Genomic DNA, 22,719 nt, shown 5'->3' on the forward strand with positions numbered 1-22,719 from the left:
AATAAATTATTGAATAATATAAATACATTTAAAGGGGTATTCCAGGAAAAAACTTTTTTTTTTATATATCAACTGGCTCCAGAAAGTTAAACAGATTTGTAAATTACTTCGATTAAAATCCTTCGATTATAATCCTTTCAGTACTTCTGAGCTTCTGAAGTTAAGGTTGTTCTTTTCTGTCTAAATCCTCTCTGATGACACCTGTCTCGGGAAAGCCCAGTTTAGAAGCAAATCCCCATAGAAAACCTCTTCTAAACTGGGCGTTTCCCGAGACACGTGTCATCAGATAGGATTTAGACAGAAAAGAATAACCTTAACTTCAGAAGTTCATAAGTACTGAAAGGATTAAGATTTTTTAATAGAAGTAATTTACAAATCTGTTTAACTTTCTGGAGCCAGTTGATATATATAAAAAACATTTTTTTTCCTGGAATACCCCTTTAATAAATAAATGAACGAATGAAGGAATTAATGAATAAATAAATTAAATAAATTATTGAATAAATATTATAAATACATTTAATAAATAAATGAAGGAATAAATAAATAAATGAATAAATAATATAAATACATTAAATTAATTAAATAAATGAATAAATCATTAAATAAATAATTTTTTTACATTTTTATTTTATATCCATATGTATCCCAGTGTTTTCCAACCAGAGAGCCTACAGCTGTTGCAAAACTACAACTCCCAGCATGCCCAGACAGCCAACGGCTGTGTGGGCATGCTGGGAGTTGTAGTTTTGCAACAGCTGTAAGCATACTGGTTGGGAAATATTGGTATACTGCAGTGTTTCCCAACCAGTGTACCTCCAGCTGTTGCAAAACTACAACTCCCAGCATGCTCGGCCAGCCGTTGGCTGGCTGGCCATGCTGGGAGTTGTAGTTTTGCAACTGCTGGAGGCACACTTGTTGGGAAACACTGCTGGGAGTATATGGACACGTCATCGTATATGCTGGAGCAGTGTTTCCCAACCAGTCTGTCTCTAGCTGTTGCAAAACAAGTTGGCTGGCCAGGCATGCTGGGTGTAGTTTTGCGACAGCTTGAGGTACACCGGTTGGAAAACACTGGTATACTGTATGGCAGCATACCCCAAAACAGTACAAAACTAAAACTCTCGTCGTTCCTTGACAGCTGAACGTTCCACCGCATATATTAATATATGTCTGGATGGATTTTGGCAAGAAATTGATATTTTACGGCTACATTAAAGGCTACGGATCTTCCAAAATGTATGTAATGTGTGATCGAATCTTCGAGGGTATTGTTCACACAGGTTGGATATACTTGCATATTCCAAATTCCATAGCACCCAAATAGTACAGATTTTGGGGCTGATGTCTTGCTGCAGATATTGATGCAGATTATGTTAATGTTGAAGGGAAAGGATCCCAAGGTATTTGAAATCTTCTGCAGATTTTACTTTCCCCAATTATGGTGAATTCACAGATTCACAGTATCCTGTACATATTGGATAGTTTACATTGAAATCTGCAGCTTCAAATCCTGCGCATCAATGATGTACAGGGCAAACTATGTGTGAATACACCCAAAGGGTCACATATGCCGAGTTTTACTGCTGCATATTCTCCTACCCATTGAAGTCAATGAGAATTAAAAATCGCCTGCAGAAAATATGCAGCAAAATACGGCACGTGTGACCCTACCCATAGGGTATATTTTCACGTACAGTATTATCCTGCCCATATTTGAATGCGCAGAAATTGATGCTTCAGATTTAATGAAAGCTAAATCACTGAACGCAGCTTCAAATGTGGGGAGGATACTGTACGTGTGAATACACTAAGGGTTGTCTGCAGCACATCACTTTAGGGTCTATTCACACGTACAGTATCCAAAAGTAAATTCTGCTTCCAGCAGTCACCACCCAGCTTTCCCTGACTCCTGAATGGTCAGTGCAATAGGATTCATCACAAGCAGCTTTGTCATTTAGAAGCCAAGAAAACTGGGGATGTTGTCTGCAGAAAAAAGAAGGGCTGTTCATGGGGTGATCCCTGCTGAGAATTACTATAGGGCAGTGTGCCTACAGCTGTTGCTAAACTACAGTTAATTCAATTTAATTTTAATTTAATTGGCCACAATTTTTCGCTATGCTATGTTAATTTGCCGCTGTTGCTAGTAATATGTGATATTACCTTAGTGAGCTTACTTCCCCCCCCCCCACCCCACCAAATAGGTGATCTATGTCAAAACTGGAATTAAGCAGCCTTTGTTTCCGCTCCTCAACCTGATCATTAGGTGAAATTCTATTTAATTATGTCACGTCATGCCAAAAGCCAGCAATTATGTTAATACAATACGAGCCGTGACGTCATATAGACAGGGAACAGCATTTATCTGCAATTCTGGATCTTCAGGTAGAGCCAATGGACATCCGCCCTCTAGTGTCCATGAGGAGGATGAACGAAATGCAGCACTACTTATCCGACTTCAACTGCAGTGGGGGCCAGCGCCTTAAACCTGATCAGGGTCAATGTAGACTAAAAATTTGCACAGCACTCTAAAGATGCCAAAACATCAACAGTGGTTTATTCACTCACGGCAAAAAACAGCAACATTTCAGCTCACATGTTATTATATATATATATGTATATATATGTGTGTGTGTGTGTGTGTGTGTGTGTGTGTGTGTGTGTGTGTGTGTGTGTGTGTGTGCGTGCGTGCGCATATATATACATAAATAATATATATTTATATATACATATATATACATTATATATATATATATATATATATATATATATATATATATATATACATACATACACATATTTATACACATATATATACACCTACTAGTTTGCATCAGCGTGCCTCCAGCTGTTGCAAAACTACAACTCCCAGCATACCCAGATAGCCCAAAGGTGTCTGAAAATGCTGAGAGTTGTAGTTTTGCAACAGCTGGAGGCACACCAGTTGGGAAACACTTAACTAGTGATTGATGTAGCATACCACAGGACCAGAGAGACAGCTGGGAAGTTTTGTTCTCTAGGCTGCTTCTAATATCTAGTATCTAATGTAACAGCTGATTACAGGAAACTGTATATACAATCCTCACTGGTATATACTGTAAATATGTATATACAATCCTCACTGGTATATACTGTATATATGTATATCCAATCCTCACTGGTATATACTGTGTATATATATATACACATACACAGTGATGGCCGTAAATGTTGGCAACCCGGAAATTTTACAATAAAATGAAGTATTTCTCACAGAAAAGGATTGCAGTAACACATGTTTTGCTATACACATGTTTATTGCCTTTGTGTGTATTGGAACTAAACAAAAAAAGGGAGGAAAAAAAGCAAATTGGATATAATGTCACACCAAACTCCAAAAATGGGCTGGACAAAATTATTGACACCCTTTAAAAATTGTGGATCAATAAGATTGTTTTGAGCATGTGATGCTCCTTTAAACTCACCTGGGGCAAGTAACAGATGTGGGCAATATAAAAACCACACCTAAAAGCAGATAAAAAGGAGAGAAGTTCACAACAGAAAGAGAAGAGAACTGTCTGAGGACTTGAGAACCAAAATTGTGGAAAAATATCAACAATCTCAAGGTTACAAGTCCATCTCCAGAGATCTAGATTTGCCTTTGTCCACAGTGCGCAACATAATCAACAAGTTTGCAACCCATGGCACTGTAGCTAATCTCCCTGGGCATGGACGGAAGAGAAAAATTGATGAAAGGTGTCAACGCAGTATAGTCCGGATGGTGGATAAGCAGCCCCAAACAAGTTCCAAAGATATTCAAGCTGTCCTGCAGGCTCAGGGAGCATCAGTGTCAGCGCGAACTATCCGTCATTTCAATGAAATGAAACGCTATGGAGGAGACCCAGGAGGACCCCACTGCTGACACAGAGACATAAGAAAGCAAGACTAAATGTTGCCAAAATGAACTTGAGTAAGCCAAAATCCTTCAGGGAAAACATCTTGTGGACAGGTGAGACTAAGATAGAGCTTTTTGGTAAAGCACATCATTCTACTGTTTACCGAAAACAGAATGAGGCCTACAAAGATAAGAACACAGTACCTACAGTGAAATATGGTGGAGGCTCAATGGTATTTGGGATTGTTTTGCTGCCTCTGGCACTGGGTGCCTTGAATGTGTACAAGACATCATGAAATCTGAGGATTACCAATTGATTTTGGGTCGCACTATACAGCCCAGTGTCAGAAAGCTGGGTTTGCGTCCGAGATCTTGGGCCTTCCAGCAGGACAATGACCCCAAACATACGTCCAAAAGCACCCAGAAATGGATGGCAACAAAGCGCTGGAGAGTTCTGAAGTGGCAGCAATGAGTCCAGATCTAAATCCCATTGAACACCTGTGGAGAGATCTTAAAATTGCTGTTGGGAAAAAACACGCCCTTCCAATAAGAGAGACCTGGAGCAGTTTGTAAAGGAAGAGTGGTCCAACATTCCGGCTGAGAGGTGTAAGAAGCTTATTGATGGTTATAGGAAATTACTGATTTCAATTATTTTTTCCAAAGGGTGTGCAACCAAATATTAAGTTAAGGGTGCCAATAATTTTGTCCAGCCCATTTTTGGAGTTTGGGGTGACATTATGTCCAATTAGCTTTTTTTCCTCCCTTTTTCGGATTAGTTCCAATACACACAAAGGGAATAAACATGTGTATAGCAAAACATGTGTTACTGCAATCCTTTTCTGTGAGAAATACTTCATTTTCTTGAAAAATTACAGGGGTGCCAACATTTACAGCCATGACTGTATGTATATTCAATCCTCATTGGTGTATACTGTATATATGGATATCCAATCCTCACTGGTATATACCGTGTGTATGTATATATATATATATATATATATATATATATATATATCTATATATCCAATCCTCACTGGTGTATACTCTATACATGCATATCCAATCCTCCCTGGTCTACACTGTATATATGTATATCCAATCCTCATTGGTGTATACTGTATAAATGTATATACAATCCTCACTCGTGTATACTGTATATATGTATATCCAATCCTCAGACTGAGTAGATCTGGCTACTCCTACTTAATAGATTAGTTCCTTAAAGGGGTACTCCACTGGAAAAAAAAAATGTTAAATCATCTGTCGCCAGAAAGGTAAAAGGTAAATTACTTCTATTTAAAAATCTTAATCCTTCCAATACTCATCAGCTGCTGTATGCTCCTGAGGACATTTTTTTCTTTTTTAATTTCCTTTCTCTCTGACCACAGTGCTCTCTGCTGACACCTCTGTCCATATGAGGAACTGTCCAGAGTAGGAGCAAATCCCCATAGCAAACCTCTCCTGCTCTGGACAGTTCCTGACATGGACAGAAGTGTCAGCCCCTGTAAATTTGCGATAAATTGAGGGCTTTGCGACAAAAAAAGTCCCACTTGATAAATCAGCAACCACTGCAAAGTAAAAAAAAGAAAAAAAGAAAAGGATTGCTTTGGCCTGCATAAATTGTTGCTGCTTTTAAAATGCTTCGGGTGGAAAAGATGGATACAGTCCTAGGAGACCTAAGACAGTTATCCGAGACTTTTTCAGACAACTGGAGCATTCTAATAGCTGCAATAATTTATACAGACTAAAGCAATCATTGGCAGAGCAGCCAGGTTGGCTTTGTCCGTATTTACTGCAAGTTTGCTCAACGGTTCCTTATCAACTAAGAATTCCAAAGGAAAGATTATAAACATTGGTTTTCTAAGTAGCAAAAAAAAAAAAAAAATAAAATAAAATAAAACATGTTAGCTCCCCCCCCCCCGCTGCCCCCAGAAACAGTGTCGCTATTACCAATAGGCTGTCTTTCCTACTGCATCTTAGACCCATTCACTGAAATCCTGCCAGACTACAATAGCAGACACAGTCTATGACCCAGAGTGATGCCGTTTATATGGTCGTAGTCTTCCACAACTCCTTTAACCCTGGCTATAGATATTAGAGCAGTGATTCCCAACCAGGGTGCCTCCAGCTGTTGTAAACTACAACTCCCATTCCTCTCCTCATCCCTATTGGGCCCCTTCTTAGTTTCATTCTATTACTCCTAGTTTGTATTCCTTATTCGTTATTTCTCTCTTTGTCATCTAACTTTAATGGTCACTCTCATTAAAACAAATGCACTCCTTATGGTAAATAAAAACTGCACTCCTTATGGTAAATAAAAAATATTTCTAATATACTTTGTTTAAAAAAAAAAAAAAAAAAAAAAAGTTTTCTATGTTTTATTTGTGCTTAAAAAAGCTCAAGAGCACATTTTCCCCCATCTCATACACAGACTTAGGACGAGGTCCAAACACAGGAAGGGCAGCCTGGAGTGCTGAGGGGGTGTGTACAGCCTCATCCAATCATAGCTCCTCTCACACTTAACTGACATATGCTGTTGGTTGGACACGCCCCCTCAGCACTCCAGGCTGCACTTTCTGTGTTTGGGCTTTAGTCCTAAGTCTGTGTATGAGTTGGGGGAAAATGTGCTCTTAAGCTTTTTTAAGCACAAATAAAACATAGAAAACTTCATTTTTTTTAAACCAAAGTATATTAGAAATATTTTTTATTTACCATAAGGAGTGCAATAGCAAAAATTAGTTTTAATGAGAGTGACCATTTAAGGGAGTTTGGGGAGATCCATTTTCTTACTATTAGGAGTCTTGCACAGAACAATAACCTGTGTACCAGTTTCTCCATCCTCTTGGGAATCGCCAGCTCAGAGTCACTCCCCAATATGGCCACCAGGGGAGTAAGAACTACTTTTATTTCCAACCTCTTCTATTTCTTGTCTTACTTCTATCCAAAATTCTTGCACTCTTTCACAGGACCATACTATATGCAAAAACCCAGCTTCTTCCTCCATGCATTTCATGCATCTATTATTTTGTCTCATTCCTATTTTACAAAGGAATTGTGGAGTATAATAGAATCTTTAAACCATATTGAATTGTATGAATCTGTGGTTATTATTTATTGGGACCTGATAAATCCTCTTATAGATTATTTCCCATATCTTGCTGCTCGTTGGCCCTAACTCAGATTGCCACTTTTTGCCCCTATTATGTGCATGTTGTTGTTTTTGTTGTTACGTCATAGCTCCCTGGTACATAAGGACCAAGGACGTACGGTGCCACCCCTCCTATCCCTGCTATTGGTCATCAAAAGCGATAGCAGATCGGGGGACGGTACTTTCGTTTTTCCCGCTCTGCTTACCCACACTAGGCGGGGCAGAACGGGGAAACGACAGAGGACCAGGGCCGAAGTCCACTTACCCGTCGGCGATGGCAGCGGGACGCGATCGGCTGTGGCAGCAAGCGGCCGAAGAGGACAGCTATGCGGCTCCCTGGATCGTACGGAAGCCAGTGAGTTGCCTAGCAACACCTGGAGGGCTACAGTCTGAGACCACTATACAGTGGTCTCTAACCTGTAGCCCTCCAGATGTTGCAAAACTACAACTCCCAGCATGCCCAGACAGCTGTTTGGGCATGCTGGGAGTTGTAGTTTTGCAACAGCTGGAGTGCCACAGTCTGGAGATCACTTTGCAGTGATCTCTATACTGTAACACTCTAGATCTTGCAAAACTACAACTCCCAGCATGCCCACATAGCAGTTTGCTGTCTGGGAATGCTGGGATTTGTAGTTTTGCAACATCTGGAGGACCACAGTTTGGAGATCACTGTGCGGTGGTCTATAAACTGTAGCCCTCCAGATGTAGCAAAACTGCAAATCCCAGCATGCCCAAACCGCAAACAGCTGTCTTGGCATGCTGGGAGTTGCAGTTGCGTACTTCCAGCTCTTGCATAACTACATCTCCCAGCGTGCCCTTCGGTGATCAGAACATGCTGGGAGTTGTAGTTTTGCAACAGCTGGAGGCACACTGGTTGGAAAATACTGAGTTAGGTAACAGAACCTAACTGAAGGTTTTCCAACCAGTGTGCCTCCAGCTGTTGCAAAAGTACAACTCCCAGCATGCACGGTATGTCAGTACATGCTGGGAGGTGTAGTTTTGAAACAGCTGGAGGTTTGCCCCCCCCCCCCCCCCCCCCCCCTTGTGAATGTACAAGGTACATTCACACGGGCAGGTTTACAGTAAATTTCTCGCTGCAAGTTTGAAATGCAGAAAATTTTCCGCTGTAGCTCAAAATTCACTGTAAACCTGCCCGTGCAAATGTACCCTAAAAACACTACACTACCACATAATAAAGGGTAAAACACATATACACCCCCTTAAAATGTCCACCCCCCCCCCAATAAAAATGAAAAACGTATTGTACGGCAGTGTTTCCAAAATGGAGCCTCCAGCTGTTGCAAAACAGCCACTGACTGTCCAGGCATGCTGGGAGTTTAGCAACAGCTGGAGGCACCCTGTTTGGGAATCACTGGTGTAGAATACCCCTACGTCCACCCCTATGCAATCCCTAATTTAGTCCTCAAATGCGCATGGCGCTCTCTCACTTCAGAGCCCTGTCGTATTTCAAGGAAACAGTTTAGTGCCACATATGGGGTATTTGCACTACAAATTTTGGGGGCTTTTTCTCCTTTTACCTCTTATGAAAAGGAAAAGTTGGGGTCTTCACCAGCCTGTTAGTGTAAAAAAATTTAAATTTTCTCAAGCGGTAAAAGCAAAAAAAAAAAAACAACAAAAAAAAAAATACATTCGTAACGCAATCTCTCCCGAATACAGAAATACCCCATATGTGGGCGTAAAATGCTCTGCGGACGCACAACAAGGCTCAGGAGTGAGAGCACACTATGTACATTTGAGGCCTAAATTGGTGATTTGCACAGGGGTGGCTGATTTTACAGCGGTTCTGACATAAACGGAAAAAATAAATACCCACATGTGACCCCATTTTGGAAACTACACCCCTCACGGAATGTAACAAGGGGTATAGTGAGCCTTAACACGCCACAGGTGTTTGAAGAATTTTCATTATAGTTGGATGGGAAAATGAAAAAATATTTTTCTCACTAAAATGCTGGCGTTACCCTAAATTTTTCATTTTCACAAGGAAAAATTGGAAAAGAGCCCCCCAAAATTTGTAATGTGGATGTAAAGTGCTCTGCTGGCGCACTACAATGCTCAGAAGAGAAGGAGCGCCATTGGGATTTTGGAGAGAGAATGTGTCTGAAATTGAAGGCCATGTGTGTTTAAAAAGCCCCCACAGTGCCAGAACAATAGACGGGGGGTCTAATGTGACCCCATTTTGGAAACTACTCCCCTCACGTAATGTAAAAAGGGGTACAGTGAGCATTTACACCCCACAGGTGTCTGACAGATTTTTGGAACAATCGTCCGTGAAAATGAAAAATTTTATTTTTCATTTGCACAGCCCACTATTCCAAAGATCTGTCAAACACAAGTGGGGTGTAAATCCTCAATGCACCCCTTATTAAATTCTGTGAGGGGTGTAGTTTCCAAAATGGGGTCACATGTGGGGGGGGTCCATTGTTCTGGCACTACGGGAGGCTTTGTAAAAACACATGGCCCCTCACTCCCATTCCAAACAAATTCACTCTCCGAAAGCTCAATGGCGCTCCTCCTCTTCTGAGCATTGTAGTGCGCCAGCAGAGCACTTTACGTCCACATATGGGGTATTTCCATACTCAGAAGAAATGGGGTTACAAATTTTGGGGGTCATTTTCTCCTATAACCCCTTGTAAAATGTAAAATTTGGGGGAAAAAACAGCATTTTAGTGAAAAAAAAAATTTCATTTACACATCCAACTTTAACGAAAAGTCGTCAAACACCTGTGGGATGTTAAGGCTCACTGGACTCCTTGTTACGTTCCTTGAGGGGTGTAGTTTCCAAAATAGTATGCCATGTGGTTTTTTTTTTTTTGCTGTCCTGGCACCATAGGGGCTTCCTAAATGTGATATGTCCGCCAAAAACCATTTCAGAAAAACTCACTCTCCAAAATCCCTCTGTCGTTCCTTCCCTTTTGAGCCCTCTACTGCGCTCGCCGAACACTTGACATACACATGAGATATTTCCTTACTCGAGAGAAATTGGGTTACAAATTTTAGGAAGATTTTTCTCCTTTTACCCTTTGTAAAAATTCAAAAACTGGGTTTACAAGAACATGCGACTGTGAAAAATTAAGATTTTGAATTTTCTCCTTCACTTTGCTGCTATTCCTGTGAAACACCTAAAGGGTTAACACACTTACTGAATGTCATTTTGAATACTTTGAGGGGTGCAGTTTTTATAATGGGGTCATTTATTGGGAATTTCTAATATGAAGGCCCTTCAAATCCACTTCAAAACTGAACTGGTCCCTGAAAAATTCTGATTTTGAAAATTTTGTGAAAAATTGCTGCTGTATTTTGAAGCCTTCTGGTGTCTTCCAAAAGTAAAAACTCATCAATTTTATGATGTAATCATAAAGTAGACATATTGTATATGTGAATCAATATATAATTTATTTGGAATGTCTATTTTCCTTACAAGTAGAGAGCTTCAAAGTTAGAAAAATGCTAAATTTTCAATTTTTGAATTATCCCTTCCCCTAATAAAAGTTTGAATCACCCGGCATTTCCAAGAATAAAAAAAACAGTGTAAATAAAAACAAACATATGTGGTATCGCCGCGTGCGGAAATGTCCGAATGATAAAAATATACTGCTTTTTAAACGGCATGTTCAATGGCGTACGCGCAAAAAAATTCCTAATTCCAAAAAAGCGAATAAAAAGTGATCAAAAAGTCTGATCAGAACAAATATGGTACCACTAAAAACTTCAGTTCACGGCGCAAAAAATGAGTTCTCATAGCGCCCTGAACACAGAAAAATAAAAAAGTTATAGGGGTCAGAAGATGACCATTTTAAACGTATAAATTTTCCTGCATGTAGTTATGATTTTTTACTGCGTAAAAACGGAAGCCCCCAAAACTTTCAAAATAGTGTTTTTTCATCAATTTTGTCGCACATTGATTTTTTTTCCCGTTTCACCGTCGATTTTTGGGTAAAATAGCTAACGTCATTACAAAGTAGAATTAGTGACGCAAAAAATAAGCCATCATATAGAATTTTATGTGAAAATTTTTAAGAGTTATGATTTTTCAAAGTTAAGGAGGAAAAATTGAAAATGAAAGAATGGAAAAAGCCCGGGTCCTTAAGGGGTTAATTACTTCCCAATCCAGCATCCTTCACCATTCGAATGCCTAGATTCCTTAATCCTTCCATTTCTTTTTATTTAATTTTCTCCCTTAATGGTCTATTCACACGTACAATATTCTGTGCAGATTTGATGTGCAGGATTTTCTGCTGCAGATTTCAATGTAAACTCAATGACAACACAGCTGGAAATCCTGCACATCAAATCTGCACAGAATACTGTACGTGTGAATAGACCCAAAGGGTACATTCACACGCGCCGATTTTCTAGCGGGTTTTCCGCTGCGTATTTGAAAGTGGGCGGGCTCTTCTCGGCTGTCCGCAGCAGATTTTCCGCGGCGGAATGTACACTGTGGAAAATCCACCGCAAGCCCCATTGAAGTCAGCAGGGACTGTGGCGGATTTTCCGCAGCGGAAATTTCGCCGCGGAAAATCTGCTGCGGACAGCCGAGAAGAGCCTGTCCACTTTCAAATATGCAGCGGAAAACCCACAAAAAAATCCACGCGTGTGAACTTACCCTTAGTTTAGATTATTCCATACTATGGCTGTGTCAAGCATCCCACCTATTCCCATTTCTTTTTTTTTACCCAAATCCAAAATGTTCCTAGGTTCACCACCATGTGATTACTCCATATTTTCCCACCCAGCTGCCCTGATTCTAGTACTTGGAAGATACTATTATATCTATCCTGACATTTCCCCATCAAAAATTCAAAAAAGGAGAATCTTCTCCACTCACTTAAGCTAGAAAATACCGTCTGATGTCCGGGAGTGACATACCCCCTTTGCCCCATGATAGACATAAGACATAATCTATCTTTATATGCGTCCTCTTCCTCACCCATATCAAGGAATTAAAAATTGTAATACATTTTTTAAAGACACCGTTTTCACACCAAATGGGTGTTTCGGAAGTAGAAGCGAGTCACAAATACTAGATTGTATATATCTATGTCCACATCAGTGCTGCTCATCCATACACAGAAAGTTCCACCGCACGATAACTGCATCTATCCAGGGATAAGCCTTTGTGTACAGGTGAGCATACACATACATACATACCCACCATTTCTTTTTTCCTGGTATGACTATTCCCACCAGGGCAGGAATCCATGAGGGAGATTTATCAAAATCTGTCCAGAGGAAAAGTTGCTGAGTTGCCCATAGCAACCAATCAGATCGCTTCTTTCATTTTTGAAAAGGCCTCTGAAAAATGAAAGAAGCGATCTGATTGGTTGCTATGGGCAACTCAGCAACGTCTCCTCTGGACAGGTTTTGATAAATCTCCCCCATGCATATGTATATTACATGGTAATAAGCTGTAAAATGTGACTACAATAAAAGTAAAATAAAATGTATTGTTTATATGCTGGTCATGGGGAAATCTTTACATGTATGAGCGACAAACAAAATCTGTGTGAATTGTTGTCTAAACCTCTGTTTGACTTGAGGACTCAAATACTTTTGAGATGAGTGGAAACATTTATAATGTGTTTTTTTTTAATATAATTTATATATATTTTTTAAATAATTTATTCATGGCATGGCCAGTGGTATTCATCCCTGAGATTTCCATCTGAAAATTCCCCTTGTAGTCTAGAGTACAATACGCAAGCTTTAAGAGTTCTTAAAGGGGTATTCCAGGACATTTTTTTATTTGACTATGCTACAGGGGCTGTAAAGTTAGTGTAGTCCATAATATAGTGTCTGTACCTGTGTGTGACGGTTTTCTCACAATTCTTTTGTGATTTTTACCCCAATATTTATTTTGAACAACATACAAAATGACTGTTGTCTCGGATTTTTCCCAGCTTGTAATGCGGCCGAGACATGATATCACTAGTCAGCTGATGACAGGGAGCCTGTCTGCTTCAATGGGTGGAGCGATCGCTTGGTGGGAGAGAGATCAATCTGCAACTAATGCAACAGCTGTAGGCACCCTGATTGAAAACCACAGATCTGTTGAATGGATGCAGCTCATTTCTGTTTCAATGGGTGGGGTGGTTGATGTGTGGGAGGGAGGAAAATTGAATTCTGGGATTTGTAGTCAAAAAGAAAAGTCAAACAGGAAATACCAGTTCACAAAAAGCCAGCCACAGTGTTATGGTAATCTCACAACATAGACATTTAGCCCCAAGACAAGTGCGGATCCTTCCTAAGCATGTCCATTACTGTCTGCCAGGTACGTACTAAAATCACCTTATGGTGGAGAACCCCTTTAAATTTTATTGCTTCCCATTAAAGGCTAAGCTTACAGAGTAGGGCTAGGAACATCTGCATCTTTTGCTAAGGAAGCTCTAAGAAGCGTAACGTATCTCATAACTCTTGTTCTTTACTTTATGGTTAAGAAATGTATCCGGCTATGTAAGGCTGCCAGTGATTGCACGGGGTTCTGTAGTAATACAATTGCCGCTGGGCAAATGAGCCATGACATGGTCTGCAATAGTGATTTATGTCCCCTATAAACTACGTGATTACAGTACACAAATGGACATGGGGCAGAGCACGGGCACAAGTCGCTCGGATAAGGTTCTATGGCCTTCGTTCACTTAAGAATGATCCAATTTGTGTTTTTGAGGCTGACAGGCGTGATGAAAACAACCCATCATAGAAGGGGTTTGCTATGACCGATACAAAAAAAATAAAAAATAATAATAATTCCAAAAAGTGTATAAATATTAAATAATAATAAAAAATTTAAATAGAATAAAAAATAAATAAAATAAAAATCATATATTAACTAGTCACAGTAGGATACGTTTAGCACTTTTTTCTTTTTATATCTTGTACTTTTATGCCATCATGTCTAAGTTAAAATGTATTGTTTCATATAGATTATATACAATTTTCTGAAAATCCATAAAGTGAACTCAGCAAAAAAGTTGAGCTAAAGTTGATGTCATATACTATATTACATGGGTTTTCAAATGTCGGCCCTCCAGCTGTTGCAAAACTACAACTCCCAGCATGGCCAGCCAGCCAACGGCTGGCCGGGCATGCTGGGAGATTTAGTTTTGCAACAGCTGGAGGTACACTGGTTGGGAAACACTGCAGTATACCAATATTTCCCAACCAGTATGCTTACAGCTGTTGCAAAACTACAACTCCCAGCATGCCCAGACAGCCATTGGCTGTCTGGGCATGCTGGGAGTTGTAGTTTTGCAACAGCTGTAGGCTCCCTGGTTGGAAAACACTGGGATACATATGGATATAAAATAAAAATGTAAAAAAATGATGTATTTAATGATTTATTCATTTATTTAATTAATTTAATGTATTTATATTATTTATTCATTTATTTATTTATATTTATTCCTTCATTTATTTATTAAATGTATTTATAATATTTATTCAATAATTTATTCATTCATTCCTTCATTCGTTCATTTATTTATTAAAGGGGTATTCCAGGAAAAAAAGTTTTTTATATATATCAACTGGCTCCAGAAAGTCAAAAAGATTTGTAAATTACTTCTATTAAAAAATCTTAATCCTTTTGAGTACTTATGAGCTTCTGAAGTTAAGGTTGTTCTTTTCTGTCTAAATCCTCTCTGATGACACCTGTCTCGGGAAACGCCCAGTTTAGAAGAGGTTTGCTATGGGGATTTGCTTCTAAACTGGGCGGTTCCCGAGACAGGTGTCATCAGAGACCACTTAGACAGAAAAGAACAACCTTAACTTCAGAAGCTCATAAGTACTGAAAGGATTAAGATTTTTTTAATAGAGTTGGGAGTTGTAGTTTTGCAACAGCTAAAGGGACCCTGCCCTATAGTAATCCTCAGCAGCTATCACCCCATGAACTTCAAGTTTTTTTCTGCAGACAACACCCTTAGGTAGCCGTCCAGTTTTCATGGCTTCCAAATGACAAAGCTGCTTGTGATGAGTCCTATTGCCCTGACCATTCAGGAGTCAGAGAAAGCTGGGTGGTGACTGCTATACAATATCAACTTTTACACAACTTTTTGGTTCACACTGCAGAAATTTTTTGCGGCTGAATTTGAACAAAGAAAAAAGTTGATGTTAAATACAGTGACCCTCCAGCACGCTGGGAATAGTAGTTTTGCAATAGCTGGAGGGCCACTACTAAATTACTTCAACTTTTGCTAAACATTTTGGCGTTTTCAGTAAATTTTAGCCACAGATTTAACCATTTTCAATGTAAAGGCATGAAATCCGCAGCACCAACCGCATGTTAGACATGGAGGTTTTGTGGTGGATTTGCAGTGAAAAAGATTCTATTTGCAGTAAAGTAAAAATGTTGACACAAAAAAATAAAAAAAACAACAGAAGTTACATCCTCATCAACCCGTCAAGTGTGTAAGGAGTCAATTCGGCTACAGCTCCCGAGCTTGAGAAACATTTCAAGCCTACAAGACGTGACAGGCAGATTCCTCCATCTCCGCGAGGAGTTGTCCTTTAACACGAAGCGGTGAGAACTCACCTTGACAGCTGTTTCGGAGCCTTCTTCTTTGAAGTCATCATATTTCATTACCTCCGCCATAATGAAACCCTTCTCGAAATCCGTGTGAATCTTCCCTGCAGCCTGAGGAGCCTTTGTCCCTTTCTGCCAAAAGGAGAAGCAATGGGAAAAATAAAAATGAATGGTTTAGGAAGATGGATTACAGGAGGGGCAGTCAGCTGATCTGGACTCAAGTGCAAGGACTTCCCTATTGGACCTTAAAGGGGTTCTCCCTTGTTTATACTGTTTTTTATTATGTTTGTGTGTTATGTGTGTATAAGTATGTGTTTTTTTATGTGTGTTGTGATTATGTATATATGTATTTTCTTACCTTTTGTGAAGATCCGGAAGCTGGCCCCTTTTTCTTCCAGTGGCTTGCTGTGTACCTCGGCCTCCGCCATCTTGTGTTCAGTAAGTGGGATGTCGGGGGGTGTGTTCTTGCTTCTGTCCTTCCTATCTTCTGACGTCCAAGGCAAATCTTTTCTTCCTGTTTCTTCCGTGGCTCAGCGACGAATCTGCGGCCTCTTCCGGCGCATGCGCAGGTAGTTTTTTTTTTTTTTTTAAACCAATAAAGTTTTTTTTGTCTAATTGACAAACTGTCTGCGCTTGTGTGAAGCTACGCTATTAGCGTAGACCTAAAGTACGCTACGCTGTTGGCATAGCACTTGCGTACTCGCGCATGCGCAGTTTGTCAATTAGACAAAAAAAACTTTATTGGTAAAAAAAATTTTTTTTAAATACCTGCGCATGCGCCGGAAGAGGCCGCAGATTCGTCCCTGAGCCACGGAAGAAACAGGAAGAAAAGATTTGCCTCGGACGTCAGAAGATAGGAAGGACAGAAGCAAGAACACACCCCCCGACAACCCACTTACCGAACACAAGATGGCGGAGGCCGAGGTTACACAGCAAGCCGCTGGAAGAAAAAGGGGCCAGCTTCCGGATCTTCACAAAAGGTAAGAAAATACATACATACATAATCACAACACACAAAAAAAAACACATACTTATACACATAACACACAAACATAATAACAAAAAACTGTATAAACAAGGGAGAACCCCTTTAAAATGTTCCTTATTTTGCATGCAAGTTATTAGTACTGAAGATGAAGTCCTCGACTCTTGGGCTAGGGCAAGACTTCGCTTTAGGGTGTAGTCACGCACGCAGGATCAGCTGTGGATTGGAAGTCGTAAAATATGCAAGTGCAGATCCGCAACTGAGGATTTTACAAGGCAATTTGTGCGTATTTTTTATTGCCTTGTAAAGTCCACAACTGCGGATTTCAAAACTGTGCAACTTCAAATCTGCAACGGTTCCGGTGTGTGTGAATACTCCATCCCTAAACATCTTATCCAAAGGATAGGGGATAAGATGTCCAATCGTGAGAGTTCGGCCACTGGGACCCCCCGCGATCTTTGTCACGGCACCCCAGTCATCCGATGCACAGAGCAAACTGTGCTCTGTGTCGGAGACGGGCAACCACAGCTGTCACGCACCCTCCATTCAGGTCTATGGGAGGAGGAGTGACTGCCCGGAGATCGCAGGGGGTCGGGCCGCTGGGACAAGAGGATAAGATGTTTAGGGGCATAGTAACCCTTTAAGAACTTTATATGTCAGAGCTAAAAGGTACAGAATATACAGCAACATTTATACAGAGGGAAAGTCTAAGGCTAAGTTCACACCATTTAGGGTCCTTTCAATTTTTTATTTTTTTTTGCACCAAACAGATCGGAGCACAACTGAAACCACCGGGTCCTTACATATCCCATTGACTTGAATGGGGTCTGTTCGATATCGTACAAGTTTTTTTTTTCTTCTCTGCTTAACTTATGTCTTTCTGACAGACTGAGCGACAAAGCTCACTTTACCCGAACACCACAACTGTGTGAACGAGCCCTAAGGCCTACTCTCACGTGTCAATCTACCCACTAACTGGCTTCTATAGTCTTCCCATGTCAAAGATGTGAATGATTGTATTCATTCTATTAAACGTATCTGCTTATTCTACACACAGCACCACACTTATCCTCAGGTTATGTGTGGCATTACAACTTGTCTCTATTCACTGGAATGGTGAAGTAATTCCACACACAAACTGAAGACAAGGAGAGGGACTGTTTTTAGAAGAAAGCTGCTATGTTTTTTTTTCTTATTCTGGATAACCCCTTTTATTTGTGCAATTCATGTTAAAATTTTTTTTATTAGTTTTGTAAAAAGAAAAAAAAACAATGAGAATAATATTTTTCCTCTCTGGATCTTAATGCAGATTTTAGCAATATTTGAAATTCATTTTAAATTAAATTACAGGGATAAAACAGGCTCAAAGATTTGTGAGACCAACTTTACTAACCATTCAAAAAATCGAAAACCTGCAGAATTTTGAGAGCGTGATTTTAGTATGAAAATATATCCCTCTCGTATGAGACTCCAGGACACAAGTTCCTCGCCCCCACCACCCACATTTGAGAAATAACAGTAACTTGAGGCTGCCTAATAATGCGTGTGAAGCTGCTTAGGATCCTGACATGGTAAAGCACAGTTTTTACAATGCAAGATATATTGGGCTAATATGGCTACTCACTGATGCTTACCTTACTAAATATCTGTGCACATTAGATACAGAACAGATGCAATCGCTCTTGTTATAAAAACTACCCGTCATTATCCCTTAGTTATGTCCCTCACCGGGGCAAAGTGGAAGTTTATCACTCATCTGATATGGCCGTCTTACTCTAAGTGCTAAGCCAGACTCAGCTAGAATTCAGCAATGAAAAAAGTAGACTGGATCATTTATAAAAAAATAAATAAAAATAAAAAAGCAGGTTAAAAAGGTAGGGTCATATGTGGTGGACATGCTGCCGATGTCTTGTTGATTTTCTCAATTAAGTTCAAAAGGGTCTAAAATAAAAAACTGCAACAAATCTTCAACAAGTCTGCAACGTGTGAATATACATAATGGTATGTTTACATGTGCATATTTTTGATGCATGTTTGCACTGACTTCAATGGGCAGTAAAATTGCTGAAGTAAATCTGCAGCAGAAAATATGCATGTGTGAACGCACCCCTAAGGTTCATTTTACACGAGCAGATTACCTGTGGAATTTCCATAGCGGAAAATCCTTAGTAGAGGCAGATTTGCTTATTTTCCTTCAGAAATTCTGCAGGTAATCTGCCTGTGTGAACGGGCCCTAAGGGTCTGTTCAAACAGACGTATTTTGATGCAAATTTTGATTCAGATTTTCTCCTGCTTTTTTTCTGCTTTCAGGTCAATGATAAAATAAGCAGTAGAAAATAAAGAGTAAACATTCATCTGTATGGGGGGTATTTTAGATGAACAGGATAGGTGCAGAAGTTTCTAAAGCAAATCTGCCAAGTGTGAATCCACCTTAAATGCTATGTTCACACGATGCAGAAATCAGTTGGATCAGTTGCAGAAAAACTGCAGTGCTTCTACACCCAAAATAACCCCCAAAAAATCTATGTATTTAAAATCCATTGCAGAAAATCTGCATTGTGTAAACACTCTCTAAGTGTATATTAATGTGCAGAAGAATTGTTGGAGAGATATCTGCAGTTCCAAATCTGTGCAAGGCTTTTGAAATTTTATTACATTTTTTACTTGCAGCAATTACATAGATGTCTGCAACCCCTATTAAAAAGAATGGCAGTAATTTCTGCCACATACTTGGCGGAATGTACCGTAAAGTTTAAATAATTTATAACATTTTTTTTTTTTTCATCTAATGATTTTTACACATTGATTTCCTGGTCACAGGTTCCACTATGGAGCAAAAATGACATAATACCTACAGAGCTCCGAAAAAAAAAAATAGCTTATGTGTTAAAGTATAATATAACAATAAATACTGCTAAATTATAACACTATTTTTATTATTTTTCTAGCAAAAGTAGATAAGTATTATCCAGTACCGTAAAACATTAGTAATACAAATGTAGTTTTTTTTAATCTGCTATATTAAAACATATCTATTTCCTATACACCAATCTAAATGCTAACTATTCTCCAATTTTATGTGGACAGATTGACAACAGTTAAACATAGTGTATTTTTAGCGCTACCTTTGACCCCATCGCCGCTAAGAGGCTCTGCATACATTTGTAACTCCCAGTAGCAGCGGAGGGAATTCAATCTCTCGAGCTTCTCTCTAGAAATAGTATTACTTTGATCAAAATCAAAGGAATGCTGCCGTCTTTGTACGGTTTTGTAATAATTACATATTTTGTAATACATAATTTGTAGCTACGTCCGCTCCGGTGTACGTGGGAATAATAGGAGCCCTCACACAGGGTATTTCCATTTAAAAGCAAAAGCGTTTCCCTCCTCATTGTCCTGTGGGAGCAAATTAGTCAGTCGCCACGGGCACAATCAGCGAATATCAATATTTTAAACCCATATCATCGCGGTTTTTATTAGTGTCAGGACGGAATGTATAGCATTATCAGAACAAAGTCTACCTCTTAAATTATAAACCACTTAAAGGGATGAATTATTACACACTGGCTTTACGTTTTGGCTACCAGCTGTGTATCTGCGAGGAGTGTAATGATGTTATATTGCTTTCACAGTTGAAAATGCAACCCAGGGAAGAAAAAAAAAAAAGAAGGGAGGGGGGAAAAAAAAAAAAAAAAGGGAGGACGCGGAAACACCTACAAACCAAACAAAGTTAGTGAATACGGAATGAAGAGCCGAGCATCAATTTAACTGGAGAAGAAGCTCGGTCACACAGATTAACCAAGTACAATACTGGCGTTTCTTATCTCTGCCCGCAGGAGGGGGGGTAGCCAGATTCTACAGGATGAAGAAATGCAGACTATGTAATAGGCAGAATCAATTGTTACCTGCCTCAATCAATGCCGCTCCACTTTCACCGTTCAGCGGCTCTCAAATAATTAACGTTATCCTGGACACACACAAAAAAAAGGGGGGATCTGGTGTAATGACTAGCTAACCTCCGCCATGACAGACTACAAAGTGCCTGATATCAATCTCAATTCACTAGTGAAGAACTGGAGGGTGCGGATGAATAAAGTACCAGCCTTACCTTTATGGTCCAAGCGCGTACTTCGTCGGGGCCTCCGGTGAAGAAGTATTCCAGCTGTAGTGCTGCGTAGCCAGTTTTAATAATCTTGGACAAGGCACTGAAACAAGAAAGAAGCAAAGTGATGGGATCTGTCGGCACGAGGGGGGGGGGGGGGGACAGGCTGCGACGGCGGCGACTTCAAGAACCGGATCTTACAAGACCTCCAGGAGAACCGGCTAAGCCTGGCGTTCACTTAACCCTTTGAGCTATCATAATAATCAACCCTCGTACAGTCAACATGTAAAAAAAAAAAAAAAAGAAGAAAACAACCCACTTCATATTTTATTTTCTCACATGAGCTTCCTGTACTACTAACATATGACGAAAGAATTTCGGGTTGATTGTCGCCCTCTTAGAGAACCCCCCCTTATCCCTCCCCCCCCCCTCAACCTATGCTATAATTAAAAACACTGCACTCCGCTGACAGATGACAGTTAAAAACTTAATTTAAAATAAATCTTTTCAACTCTGTCTCATGATAAAGAAAGGAGAAGATTCCCTCTTTATAATGGTAATTACTCTGTCATTTATTATTCTATCAGTGCAAGCAATTAAATTACAGCAAGGAAATAGTTGATAATAAAGTGTAGGGAAAATGAATGCTAATTAACCTTTGTGTCACTTTCTCTTCCAGATACTTCTGCTTCTCCTCATCACTCATGTCTTGCAGCTTCAGTTCCAAGGCCCCACTAAAAGGAATGACCAAGGCCCCTGGGTCATGCTTGTCCACCCACTCCTTAATTTTTATCAACCTGTAGACAAAAGAGGGCACAACATTATCTTGTAGTGCATGCATGACGGTGCCACATTCATTATTATCAAGTAGCACATACATATTCATAAGAATCACACGGCTTTATGATGCCACCTTCTCGTGTATTGCTTTCCAAGGTCAAGGCATTACCGGCCGGTGATTGCTTCAGGTGTACTCCATTAATATTTCACTCTTAGCTGCATTTACTTTGGACCTTTTTATACAAGTGAAGTCATACGGGAAGGTGTTCGAAAGAAAAAAAATAAAAGAGTTTTTGAAACAAAAAAGTATAAAAAAAAAAGTAGTAAAACAAAATGACCCTTTGGGATGCGGAGGGATTTCTTCTCACTTCTTGAGATGGAGGGGAATATTCATTTATAGGCCGATGTGACGTGCATATTTCTGCATCCTGGACTGACGGCGTTTATGATGACCGGACCTGACAGCTGTCAGTAAGGGTCATCAGAGTAAAAATTTGCATGTAACATGTGAAACCCGCCATCATTTACACTAGATAGCTGGACAGTTCTTCCCCATCAGGAATAAAGGAAAAAACAAAAGACACATGCCCCCTGCACAGTTGCGCTAAGAGCACAACGTCTATCAGCGTTTAGATAAATAAGTATCAGGTCCTGCAGCTATGTTCCTCCCGATCCCAGGAAGCAGCTGGTCTGGTATAGACAAATGGAGTAGTAAATGGCAAAAATAGGAACTAGTAAAGCGCTGGTCCCGGTCCCAAAGTAATCACTTGTGACATAAACCAGTATATCCGGAACAAATATGTGTATAATCCAGCTCACCATGTCTGCTGTGTCACGGATACGTGTGGACCACACATCTTGACTTGTAGAAAAACGGAGAAGATCCAACACAGCGGCATGCAGTGCAAACGCTTGCTTTATTGAAGCTTTACATAGACATCAGCTCACAACAGTTCAGACAACAAAGTGACGCGTTTCAGCGGACGTGTCCGCCTTAGTCATACTGAGTAGTCATACTGAGTATGACTAAGGCGGACACGTCTGCTGAAACCGTCACTCTGTTGTCTGAACTGATGTCTATGTAAAGCTTCAATAAAGAAAGCGTTTGCACTGCATGCCGCTGTGCTGAATATTCTCCATTTTTCTATAAACCAGTATATAGCTTAAATGATTTATTACAGGCACATATCTACGCGTTTCTGGACCAGATTGGGCCCTTCTTCAGGATAAGGTGCATCAGCTGAAGAAGAGCCCAATCCTGTCCAGAAACGTGTAGATATGTGCCTCT

The 22,719-nt window shown here is 39.9% G+C and overlaps 1 protein-coding gene across 4 annotated transcripts in view; it reads right to left on the bottom strand.

Moving 5' to 3' along the window:
* Nucleotides 1–22,719, bottom strand: part of OLA1 (Obg like ATPase 1) — a 292,645-nt gene that overhangs the window by 8,301 nt on the left and 261,625 nt on the right. For all 4 annotated transcript variants that reach the window (XM_056534098.1, XM_056534095.1, XM_056534096.1 and 1 more), the window contains 3 exons: nt 21,308–21,448; nt 20,658–20,754; nt 15,574–15,696 (listed from right to left, as the gene is read on the bottom strand). In XM_056534098.1, the coding sequence (XP_056390073.1) occupies nt 15,574–15,696; nt 20,658–20,754; nt 21,308–21,448 (361 nt within the window). The remainder of the gene's footprint in view (nt 1–15,573; nt 15,697–20,657; nt 20,755–21,307; nt 21,449–22,719) is intronic.

This window comes from Hyla sarda, chromosome 8, assembly GCF_029499605.1.
Source record: "Hyla sarda isolate aHylSar1 chromosome 8, aHylSar1.hap1, whole genome shotgun sequence".
In the NCBI taxonomy this organism is placed as follows: domain Eukaryota; kingdom Metazoa; phylum Chordata; class Amphibia; order Anura; family Hylidae; genus Hyla; species Hyla sarda.